This window comes from Coffea arabica, chromosome 7c (genome assembly GCF_036785885.1).
Source record: "Coffea arabica cultivar ET-39 chromosome 7c, Coffea Arabica ET-39 HiFi, whole genome shotgun sequence".
In the NCBI taxonomy this organism is placed as follows: Eukaryota; Viridiplantae; Streptophyta; class Magnoliopsida; order Gentianales; family Rubiaceae; genus Coffea; species Coffea arabica.
This window is the reverse complement of record NC_092322.1, coordinates 6,870,713-6,883,598: the sequence shown is the minus strand read 5'-3', so window position 1 is coordinate 6,883,598 and position 12,886 is coordinate 6,870,713. Positions and strand designations below refer to the sequence as shown.

Below are 12,886 nucleotides of genomic sequence, written 5' to 3'. Positions count from 1 at the left end.
AAGAAACTAGTGGTACGGCCCCCCCCCCCTCCCCCCAAGCCTACGTTCGGAAATGAGAATGCCCCTCTCAGTTAATCTGGACTTATTCTGTTTGGCCTTTGGTGTCCCTCTGCTGACACTTGTCGGAGGCTGGTGCTTTCGAGAAGACGGGGAAGTTAACAATTATATTCTCCAATTTCTGACAAAGTTAAACTGATTTGATTGATTGAGAAGCTGTACAAAGTTGGACGAGTGACTTGGGCGTGCAATCTAGTACTGGAACTGTCTGATCCCAAACGCACTTTATTTACATCATGCATCAATTCCTCCTTAAAAGTCAAGAAACCAAAAAGCCCTCTCCTCCATTTTCTGATCTTTGTTTGCTATCCAATCCCCCTTGGATGTCAGATTGTCGATACGAGCAAGCACTCCATTGCCATTTGTTATATTGCCACTTACAGTTTTGACTTTTCTCTTCGAGCAGTGATATTCAATCCGAAACTCCGTCCAGAAGTTTTATCGTGCAACTTTTAACTGCTATCCTGTAAAAATCTGAGGTAAAGATGAGTTTAAGCTCTAGATATGAACCTAATACTGTACATAGAATTTATGTTTACGGTAGGATGTTTTTAATTGCACCTGGAACTCTGCATAACCTCCTATCTTTTAGGATTTGTGTTTACTTTACTTCATATTCGGAAGTTGGAGTTCCAACTGTATGCTATCATTCTTCCAAAATTATACCATGGAAACATAACATATAAACAATTTGCAGAGACACATTAGGGCCATGAATAAACAAATTAACTTCATTCTTGAGCAAAAGATCTTGATATATTGTGTCTCAATTCAACGAATCACTTGGCGGGCGTGAGAGGAAAAAAGTATTGCACGACCAAGAAGTAGTGGAGATGCGGTGGTAATTTAGCTGGTCATTTCGCACCAAAATTGCCGAGGAACAGTCTCAAGCAATCAAAAATGAACATTATTGACTTCGTTTATATTTTTTTAAACGGAGTGATCAATTCCAGGCGCAAAATTGACAAGCAGCACAGTGGTCAAACTAGCTTACTTTTATATAAATAATTAACGGTAGCATCTTTTTGTTTAGTAGTCAAACTATAAACACTTCGACTATTGATCAGTCTCGGGACATGTTGGAAGAGTGGGAAGAGAAAGAAAGAAAGAAAAAAAAACAGCGTGCCCTTATCACATATCGTATCTTTAAAAGGAGATACCACGATGTTTACCAGGCAATAGTAAAGCATAAAGCTTACAAATTTTCCCATAATGAAAATGGACGTTGAAAAAATTTTCCGCATGAAAGGTGGGGTGGGGAAGACTAGCTATTCCAAAAATTCTTCTCTACAGGTTCGTGTTTTCCGGTCACAATTTTCTTTTCTTTCAATCTCTGGAATTTTACTATCTTCACAAGAGCTGAAATTTCCTTTATTTTTTGTTCAATGGCAGAAGAAGGCTTCTGATAAGGTGAAATACATAACCCTGGAGACCATCGAACAAGTTTATCTGACCGCAAAACCAAAGAGCTTAGGCATAGCTGACTTGGGTTGCTCCTCAGGACCCAACACATTGTCAAACATTAGAGAAATAGTGGATGCAATTGAAGAGATCAGTCGCAGAACCTTGCAACCAGCACCTGAATTTCGAGTGTACCTAAATGATCTTCCCACCAATGACTTTAATGCTATATTCCAGGCCTTACCAGATTTCTATGGTGGCCTCAAGAATGGAAGCAGCAATCAGGGGGCGCCTCCGTCTATATACATAGCTGGTTATCCTGGAACATTCTATGGAAGACTTTTCCCTGATAACTGCTTGCACTTCATATATTCCTCCTACAGTTTGCACTGGCTATCCAAGGTTTGTTAATTCTTCCCACGTTGACCTTTTGCTTTATTTTCTGATAACCAATAGTTGAATCTGCATTTGAGAATAAAATATACCAACTAACATATAGTTAAATTACGGTCTACGCTCCACGCACTAATGGGACATCATCGGTCAATTACTTTTTTCTTCTCCCTTAACATTGTGGATCTGGTCGATTTACCTTATTATGGTTGCATTTTGTCTGTTAAATTTAGACGGATTCAAGATTCTCGTCCCCTTTCCTCCTTGTCATATTAGTTGAGTTCCGATACAAACCTATTTTCCCCTGAGAACAGACAGCACACACGTCAATTTTCTTGAAATAGCATAAAGTGAAAAGTTAAGAAAATTAGGTACCTTTAACATGCATGTACTTTCTAATCAAAGTTGTCATGTATAACATTCCTTAGGTTCCTCAGGGTCTTTATGATGAGACATGCAGATCAATCAACAAAGGCAGCATATATATTTCTGATAACAGTCCTCCAGAGGTGCCCAAAGCATACTCCAAACAGTTCCAGGAAGATTTCTCACTGTTCTTGCATTCAAGGTCAAAGGAGCTTGTTAGTGGAGGTGGGATGGTGCTCATTTTGCTGGCAAGGAAAGGTCCTAACCATATTGATAGAGGAAATTCATTCTTCTGGGAAATTCTCTACAGATCTTTAGCCTCTTTGGTTCGCAAGGTAATGACACTTCGTGAGCAATTAAGCATTTTCATTCACAATCCAGGAACTTTTTAACGTGGAATTATTTATCAAAAGCGTTGCTTGATGCACAGGGAGATGTTGAGGAGGAAAAACTGGATTCATATGATGTTCATTTTTATGCGCCATCCAAGGAGGAATTGGAAGATTTGATTAAAAAGGAGGGGTGGTCCCTGAAATTGGAAGGGGTTGAAATGTTTGAAATTGAGAAAGATGTTTGTGATGGTAGCGCTACAAGCTATGGAACAAGGGTTGCTATGACTGTCAGGGCTATTCAGGAGTCAATGATCGCCCACCATTTTGGTGATGCAATCGTTGATGATTTGTTTGATATATATGGAAGAATGGTTGATGAAGAAATGGCCAAAGAAGATATTAGGGCTGTGACTTCAGTTGTTGTCCTTCGAAAACTATGACAGGAAGTTTGTGCCGAAATTAATGAATCCAGTCAGGCCTGATATAAGTGATGTTAAAAAGTACGTAGCGGAATGTTTGTGTAGTTTAAGTTTTGGAAATTGTGTATGAATAATGTTAAAATGTTCTAGTTCGCTCTTTAATCTCAATATTATGGACCCGTACTTTCTCTTCCAAACGCAAAAAGGCTTTCAAAGTGTAGAACAAAAGCGTTGTCTATCGGATACAAAGAAAGCACGCCTTTGGTTTAAATAGGTCATGGTTCTGCGGTCCTATTCTGATTGCCAATCACGCCTCAGATGTAACAGTGTCTAAAAGAAGGTGCAAGATGGAGTGGTCGCTCAGCATTTTTCAAAAATTACCTCCCACCCCTCCATACCCCTTTACTTTTCAGGACCAAGACTCAAATCTTAAATTTGGTAATAGTAAAAACTGTCTACGGATCAAACTTTTCTGATAAAAATAGTTGAAAACGTTTTTCTTCACTTTTTTCCTTGATTGGAAAGAAGGGAAAAGAAGGGTTTAAAACTCAAGTCTAGGATATCTCCATTGGACTTCCCAATTGCAATTCCAACCACGCCTTCCAAGTTCAGCTTAGTTTTGCCAAAGGATACAACCAAGCTTTCTTGGCTCAACTCCAAAGTACATACAACCCCACCCTTCGTTTTTGGAGAATGAATATGGATCGTATACTTAGCACAGGGACATGGTTTCTCATTTCTCAAGCATATGATTGATCAAACTATTGTGTATGTAATTTATTATAAAGCCTTTAAGTTCCACTTAAAAATATTTGATACCAAAGTTGTTTGCATGGAGATTTTGTTAGTGTGAATTTCGCATCACAAACATACGACTACTGCTACAAAACATTGACTGATCCTTGTAGGAATTTTTTTTTTTTTTTCAATTGCTCTAACAACAATAATGAAAAAAAAAATAGAGTGCTTAAATACCAACCATTTCCAATAAATTCTGAATTATTTCAGGACGATTTTGGATTCAAAATAAATTATTGCCATCAGCCATGCAAGATTCTCCGTCTGAGTACAATGGAGTGGAAGAAAGATGCACAATCTCGCATGCGAAGTGAAAGCCCAGAACAACCTCATGCCTCCACACTTAGTCCAGAGTTTGGACCCAACAAATTCGACAATGGCCCAATTACTTTCTGGATACTCTTACGTGTGAAACAAATACCATCCAACATTGGCTTGTGAGAAATAACTCCCAGGACAATAAACAATGTACCTTTTTTTTTTCTTTTTTTTGGGTAGCAAAGCAAAGTAATCAATTTGTTGTATTGCACGTTAAATATCTTATAAATTGGTTCAAATAAAAATTTTGCCACCTTTTATCTTGATTTATCTACAAATTACCAGATCAAACTTCACATGCAAAATATAATGGCAAGTGAAAAGCTGTGAAATAGTTTTCTTCAAAACCCTTGGTCGTATGGTGAAACTTTTTATATTCTCACAAACAAATCCATCATACAAAAGTTTCTGCTCATGTTGCTCTCCAGGATCTATGGACGTTCAGCATCTGGCTTGAGTTCAGTCCACTCAAATGCAAAAATGAAACTATTGAAATTAGTTCAGTGGCTAGAAAAGGACTTTTAAAACGTTCGGGATTAAAATCTGAAATCTGACAATTAAGAGTGATAATGGTGTAAGAAAAGAAAAAAAAAGGAAGAAGTGCAAAATGAAAAAAGATTCATGAACGAGTCAAATAATGGAATCGCTATCCAAAAGCAAATTGTTGCAAAATGCCCCAGTAGATTCACAGTTTATGCAAGATTTGTATAATGACCAAACGAGTTGCTTGTGCAGTTCCGCCTCAGTATAGGAGAATTACGCAAGGATAAATTTAGTCCAGCTGAAATCCATTTAGATAAGGCTGGTCAAAATCTCCCGGAAATTTTTTCATTACCAACAACCATCATCGGAACGGTTTACAATAATGATTTCAATAACACATCGAAAGTGTCAAAAACTACAGAGCATTTGATTTGTAATTAAAAATTCGTGCTCAAGATTGGGCAACACCCCTCAAAATGCGATGGCAAACACAAGATATTGAGGGTGACAATTACATTTCTTGGCTTGGCTTCGGCTATGATGACTAGGTGCAAAATCCAACTTGATCGACAAGTTTCAACGCAGAAAATAGTCACAGCACATCCAGCCTCAATTCAATAATGTACACCAAAATGAAGGGGAAAAGAGTACATATTTATACATAGGGAAAATGATCGGTTTTATCCTTCACGTTTCATAAAAATATTTTTTTTTCTTTTAAAATGAAGCAATTTCGTCCTTGACATTTAAAAACTGAAATTATTACATCCCTGAACCCAAATTTCAATCTGAATCAAACCACCAATTAACCTGATTATAAATTTTGGAGGTGTAATTGGTAGATCACTTGGTTAACTCAACTTGATATTTATGTGAAATTTAATGAACCTAAAAAAAAAATTATAACATAAAAAACAAAGATTAATCTTTCCTACATTATCATTGTATACATTGATGATTTTATGTATTGCCATATCATTTTAATTTAAATTTAAACACCAAATTTTATATTTATGATACACATCTAGATTCGCAAGCGGATATACTAACGGTGCATGAAAAAATTTACCCAAAAAAACTCTACTATTCCAAGATAAAGAATGGCTTTTTATGTTATAATTTTTATTTTTTTGGTTTAATAAATGTCATGTGAATATGATGAAGTTAACCGAATGATCTATGAATTTTATTTCTGAAATTTATTACTGGGTTATTGAATGGTTTGATTCAGATTGAAAATTAGGTTCAGTGATGTAATAGCTTTAATTTTTAAATGTCAGGGATGAATTTGTTTCATTTTAAAAGTGAGGGATGAAAAGAATATTTTTGCGAAAAATGAGTGATGAAACAGGTCATTTTCCCTTGTACATAATCCTAGTTTTCTAATGTCATTTCCAGATGAAGCTGTATGAAGAAGCAGTACTAATTATTATGGGTGCCTAAAATACACGCAAGTAAAAGCTGAATATATCCATCTAAACCTCGCTTTAAATAACCACTCAAAGTCAAAGCAAAATGAGTTTAACCGTCCGGTTTTATGATTTTAAGAGCTTCCTACCAAATACTATCAGATCTGCTTTACCCTACTTCACAATATCCTTGATTAATCAAATTTGGCAATTAAATGGATTCTCATTAGTCACCACTTCATTCGCGTCTCGCAATGTTGATTGAGGGGGAAAAAAAAACAGAAAGAAAGAAAGGGGATGATATATGCATATTGGTGGGGAAAAAATTTGGAATCTACTGTGGAAGCTTAATTACAGGGTCCCTCTACATATTGCTAGCCTTGTTTCTACAAACTGTCATGGTCCCTTGAGAAGCACTTGAGAAGACACGCACGAAACTGTAACTAGTGGTACAAAATGTTTGGTAGTTGATATCCAGTTGAGCAAGACTGGATAGGTGGTGGATCCCAGCGTTCTCTTTCTTTTTCATGCAAAAACAGTCTCATGCTCCAAGTTTTTACAAGAATTTTACTTACGCCTGACTCCCTGATTTATCCTGGTGCACAGGAGTGGATGACCAGATCTCTACAGTTGTTTATTGCTGCATGTACAGGAATTCAACTGCCTGGCTGTGTCTTGTTTTACTTGCAGCCAAATCATGAAGAATTGCAGTTGTTTGCATGCCTGAGATTCTTCATCATGACAAAAGTTGAAACACCGTTACTCGTCACCTTCTACATGGTTTTATAACCAAGTAATGATCAGCATGCGGTGCTGCAGCTTAACATTTAATATCCTCAGCCCATTCATCCTAAAGATTAAACATAAACTGAGCAGATGATCAACATAACTGACCACAATTTCGTTTGGTTAGTGGTAGCCAATGCAAGCCAGTAATCTTTACGTATTATAGTTTAAATAAAGAATAAATTGTACTGAAACTTTTGATTATGTGATCCTGATACCCTTTTATCTGGACATAAGAATGAGCTCAGCTGGTAACAAACATCTAGAGAAGTATAGTAATTGATAGAGGTTCAAGAGGAGCAAGCCTTTATCAATGAATATCAGGACTCATTTTCCAGCTTAAATTGACGACAACAAGTACTTGAAGATTTGGCGCTGAATCAACCATTGGAATATATGCCTTACGTTGAGACTCACAACCACAACAATCACCATACGGAATTGGATACCGGTGATGGCGAATTTAGTTGGATTTTTTTTTCGCTCTTGCTTCCCTAGCACTGATCACCTATCATGTCTAGTTCAAGGGACACGGCAAGTAGATACCATAATGGCTGGTTACTGCATGTTAACAAGAATTAGGTAGCAGAATTGATCTGAAGAAAGTTTGACAAATCACTCTTAGTTCTGATAAATGCTTGACGACTGACGAGGGGTGTGAAATATACCGAACATATTCGGGCACCAGAACATGTTCTTTTTCGATGTGCTGCTTTACTTCCCCTGCCCGGCAAACTAATAATTAAGGATCCCCAAAAAAAAAGAAGGGGGGGGGGGGGGTGAAAGTAATTCTTACACTATAATTATCTAGATGTACATTCTGTTAACCATTGTATAATACAAAATCGTTGGTGTTAATATCTCAGGATGATATTAGATAGACATAGGGATACGTGCCATTTTGGAGTTAATTTAACCATGAATAATTGAGTTGCTTATGTATCAAAAGTTCCCTTTTCGAATTAAATTCTCTGACTTTACCGACAATGCAGGCTGGTGCCTCATTAAAAAGGAAAACGCGAACAAATATACGCAATGGACGGATGGAGGCCTTGCCTTCTTCTTTTGGCACCCACCATTTCCCCCTTCAGACACCCTTTTTTCCTGTCCTCTCACCCCATCGAAACACAAAAGAGAAACAAAAAGATAAACAGAGGAAAAGAAAGTACACGGCCTTGATAAGAACATTATTGCGTGCCAAAGAAAAAGGTTGTGTCTCCCTGAGCTTCTTTTTGTATTCCATAAGGTAGTTTAATCGTTACGTTAAAATATATATATATATATATCCCCCAAATCATTCACTGTGGAAATTGTAATCATTGTGCCCGCCAAGTTTTGGAGGTAAAGGAAAGGAAGAAGATCAAGAAAAAAGCGAGGAAGATTTAAAGAGCAGAAATAAATAACCCTTTACTAATACACTACTGTTACTACTAAAGTGAAAAAGTGTGCTTCGAGGGATTGCGGAGGTAGTGAAAGTAAAATGGGAGTGGAGCACTATTAGAACTTTTCCCACCTCTGGTTACTTTATGTGCTCGTACGTTGTTTACCTGGAAGACAACTCCCGTGCTTTCTCCTCTACAGTGAGGGAGGAGGATGGCCATGGAAAATTTTGTTCTGTAACTGTAACAACACAATTGAGGGGTTTCTTCCACTTTATTTCTTCTAGTAGGTAACGTGTCGGTATAAAGTACAATTTTATGGCAGTCAATTATTGGTCCGGTGCGGATAAAGAGGAAAAGACTGCTAACGAAGTCTCGATGATATGTGATCTCAGGATCAAGATAGAACCCTACCATGTCGATTGTTTTATATGTGGACTTGGCTTCGCCAAAGTGCATAACTATTCGAGGTTTGTAGGTGTAGAGGCGGGGAAAATCAGTGTCTGACTCATACATGGCCCAATTATGTCGAACTAAAATTGTGTCTAGGGTCGTAGATAAGGTTTATCTCATAATTAATTATTTATGAGATTTGTTATTAATGAATAAACTACCAAATTTATTATGAGATTTGTTATTATTAATGAATAAATAGTAATAAACTACTACCAAACTTGTTTTTTCACTAACTTAATTTGAGATAATCACCAAGTGTTATTCTTATCAGCAACTCTTGGGAATAGTCAGTTGATAATAGAAAGGTAGATCATTTGCTACTGATTCAACTCCCTGCTTCTCTTTTCTTAAAAATATCAACAACACTTGATCGTCCAGTGACTCCGGAAATTCCAGGACCCTGGTCCTTTAACAACTCATTTCTATTCAAAGATCAGTTCATCTAGCCTCCTCTGCATGCATTAATTCAAACATGATGCAGCTCAGTTCATTTGGCTGAACTACCCAAATCAATTCCGCCTTGCTTTTTCCGGTTATGGCAGTAGGTTAGAAGTTATGGGAGTCTTTCAAGGTCAGAAAAATCGAGTTGAATTTTGATGTAGAAACACCACTGATAACTAATATGGTGGAGTCACCGCCGAAGCAGATATAATGGCTAACTAACTATGCTTAGTTTTGGAGTTTCATAATTACTCTCTTCAAATTTCATAACTAACCCACAACGAGTATTTGTCAAATCCATTATTTTCCAATGTTACTCCATTACTTAAAAAGAGAGAGAGAGAGAGAGAGATTATGGCATATGTTGATTATGTAACCTTGGATTTTACTTCAAACAGTCTCATTAATAGATAGTAGTAATTGTTTCCGCTGAACAGTCACAGTTAAGACCCCATTAAAAGATCTCATTGAGATGAAAAAGAAAAAAAGCGAAGGAGAATCTGTTGGCCTGCTTGGCAATTCACAATGTATAAACTATACTTGAAATGCAATTTGGAATAGTAAATTTACGCACTGTTGTCATAGATGACGGATTCGTGGTTTGTCGACAGCCAGAGGGAACGCTAAGATGCGCAATTTCAAGGTTTTGGCAGTCATTATCAGTAGTGGCATTGGAAAAACTAAGATGTCAATTGATCCTAACCATACAGGAGAAATAAAGTCGGATAATAGAAAACTTCCGAGCACATCTGGTTGAGCAATGCCTACGAATGTCAGCATTAAGAATTCTCAGATAGCAAACTAAGCCAAACGCTAGACTACCCTTCAACTCTACATCAAGTAATGATAAATTAGCGTGAGAAAAATCATCAAGTTATCCACTTCAAAAAAAAAAAGTTAAACAGTTTTTGGTAATCAATCCTAAACAGTTATCCACTTCAGTTTCTCATTCCCAGAGTAATCAATCAACCCACAAAAGATACAGTGTAATTATAAGGAAGTTTCATTTTACGTGCATTGCAACCATGCACGTCGGATGATGATCCACTCAAGAGTAACAACAATTAACGGGCCAGATTAAGAATTGCTTGCCTAAAATACCATCATATTAACGCAACGGCCCACATTAGCATCTCATTTTCCCCCCCTCCTGTCCTCACAATATTTCCGATTTAATCACTACTATACATATTAGTAGTAACAAATACTCTATCCGTTTTATTTTTCACATTCCTTTTTCTTTGACTTATTTTTCGAGAAAGAAACTCAACTATGGTTAGGGAGTACAATAGCCAGCTTTTCTTCGCGATGGAAGTTAATTTGCTTAGCAATAAAGGCCTCAATCGTCTGTTGAAACTCCTCATTGCTCAATTCATCAAATACATACACAGTTTCTCCGGGAATCTCGCCGGGATTCGCAACTTTCCGGCACTTCTCAGTCTCCGAACGCCTGAGCTTTCCGCAATTACCCTCTTCCTCTTCCGGAAGCTCTCTCTTCGAGTCGAAGTTCTCCGATTGGCTTCTAGAATACGCCTTCATTTCCGAAGGTTTATCGGAAAACACTTCTGAAACTTCCGGCCCATCGGCTTTTCCAATTTTGGCGGCTCTGCTCACTTCAAATATGGTCTGTTTATCTTGGTATTCAATCTCATCGGGAGAGGAAGTTAGATTCGTAAAGTTCATGCAGCTATCGCTAGTTTTGACGAATGCTTCGTACAGATCAGTTTCAGTTTCCATTTCGGAGTTAATGTCAGCCGGAGATTGGCCGCCCGAGAGGATGCGGCCGGCTTTGAAGAGCAGAGTCAAGACGATTAGGTTGCCGAGAAGAAAAATGAAAAGAGGACTAATGACGATAGTGACTAGATGCCGGCAATACTCGCCGGAGATTTTGACGGCGAACGGCAAGCGAGTAGATGTCCATGAGAGTAAGATTAGTACGAAGAACACCTCAACAATTCGGAACAATTTGGCAATACTTCTAAGGCGAGTACAGCGTAAAATGAAGCTTGATTTCTCCGGCGTGACGTTATCAAAATCAAAGGCCTCCATTAAATTTGAATTTTGAGCAAAGAAAGAGGCAATAAAGAGGAAAATCTTTTGGAGGGGGAAAAAGAGAGATGCTTTGTTCAATATTGGAGAAATAGAGCGTTTGAGAGGGAAGGTGTTGAGCTTTTTATAGACTACAACGAGTGGAAGTGGGAATTGGAAGGGGCCAGAGTGATAAACACAAAGTTCTTTTCAAAAAAAAAAAAAAAATTTTAAAAAAAAGGGAAAAAGAAAAGAGAGGGAGAGATTAAAAGAATGCAACTATAACGGCCCTCTAATAAATTTTTAATTAGTTGGACCCAGTGCACGGAGATTTTAAAATGACAAGTGCTATTACGAAACAATTGTTTGTTACGGGAGAGGGGGCCATGGTCTTCAACAATGCAACTACATACAAGAATGTCAAGTTTTACCCATGACAGCAAAGATGTTGGTTAATAATCCTTGTCTTTAAGATTAAATATTCGGGATAATTTCACAGACCTTCCTTGAGGTTTCTATAAATTTCACTTAGCACCCCTTAACTTAACTTTAAATAATATCACTCGCTTCCCTTACCTTTAGCTTTTTGTAACAGTGTCAACCCATTTCAAAACATATAATAGGAGTAGTTAAAAACTCATTTGTTGTTCTACTTGTTTCCAAAATTGAGGAGAAGTGCCCTTTGTTGTTCTACTTTTTTTTTTTTTCCAAAATTGAATGCATGTAATAAAAGGTTAAAATAAAGATCAATTGTATAAATGTGTAATTTTGATGGACACAATATAACTGTAGATGTTTTAATGGAAAAATTATTTTAATAATATATTCAAATCATTTTCAAGAACAAAAAAAAGATTATTCCTTCCTTTATTGTAAAGTGTTTTTGGTTAATTTGAGGACTTTCTCAAAATTTTCTAAATTTCTTGTGTAGGTGGATGGCTTGTGAATTGTAAAAAAAAGGACAAAAATTTTTATGTTCACAAATTCATTTGAGGTTTTCTCAAAGACCAAAATTTATTTTGTAATTCAAAAATGTTTATGGATGAAATTAAGGATTTATGAATTGTACGCAAATTTTTAAAGTTTTCTAATTCTTTGACCAGATTATTGGCTTGAAAACTTGAATAAAATAAATTTCTTAACTATAAATTTGGAAACTCATTTGATCTGTCTTCAAGGTGCAAAATGCTATTATCTTCATTGTAAAATTCTCGGGTAATTTCTATGAATTTTCTAAATTATTTAAAATTTCAAAGTTTTATTATATTCCTTTTCCAGACTAATATCACATAAATTATTAATACGTCTTTCAACCTTGTTAAAACTTTGCAATTTCAAATTTTTTAAAGAAAATCTCCTTGACCAAGTGTTCAAAAGTTAAGAGATTGACTAAAATTGTTTACGTAAACAAAATGGTTTACAAAAAAAGGGCAGCATTGGAATGAAAATATATTCTCTGTCCAGAAATGATTTTTTTTATAATATATATTTGAAACAGGTTGGTAACGTTACAATAAGTTAAAAATAAGGGATGCAAGTGATATTTTTTAAAGTTGAGGGGTGCTAAGTGAAATTGTCGCAAGCCTTAAGGGAGGTTTCTGAAATTATACCTAATTTTTCCTACGTTGTTAATGCAAAGATTTTTTTTTTTTACATGAAAGACATAGATGCATACCAGGTGCACAAATTAAGAATTCAAAATTTGAACCTAGCGAAAAATCTTTATGTTAAAGGAGTAGGAAAAAAAATAGTCATTTGACGATAGGTTCTTCTACCGTGTACCTGAAAAAATAGTTAATTGTGCGTAAAAATTTTAAATT

At 36.4% G+C, this 12,886-nt stretch overlaps 2 protein-coding genes across 3 annotated transcripts; one reads left to right on the top strand and one right to left on the bottom strand.

Annotated features, from left to right (window-relative positions):
- Positions 1-1,107: 1,107 nt before the first annotated feature.
- Positions 1,108-3,136, top strand: LOC140010200 (probable methyltransferase TCM_000336). Of its 2 annotated transcripts, none has more exons than XM_072056715.1 (4): positions 1,108-1,350; positions 1,450-1,860; positions 2,289-2,552; positions 2,648-3,136. In XM_072056715.1, exons 1-4 carry the CDS (start codon positions 1,270-1,272, stop codon positions 2,987-2,989), a joined length of 1,098 nt encoding a protein of 365 aa, XP_071912816.1. In that variant the 5' UTR covers positions 1,108-1,269; the 3' UTR covers positions 2,990-3,136. The 2 variants fall into 2 exon arrangements, with proteins under 2 accessions (XP_071912816.1, XP_071912815.1); XM_072056714.1 differs by having other exon boundaries at positions 1,110-1,350; positions 2,280-2,552.
- A 7,168-nt stretch (positions 3,137-10,304) lies between these two features.
- On the bottom strand, positions 10,305-11,087 carry LOC113699458 (uncharacterized). Its single transcript, XM_027219831.2, has one exon. The coding sequence runs from the start codon at positions 11,085-11,087 to the stop codon at positions 10,305-10,307; it is 783 nt and encodes a 260-aa protein (XP_027075632.2).
- Between the last annotated feature and the right edge of the window lie 1,799 nt (positions 11,088-12,886).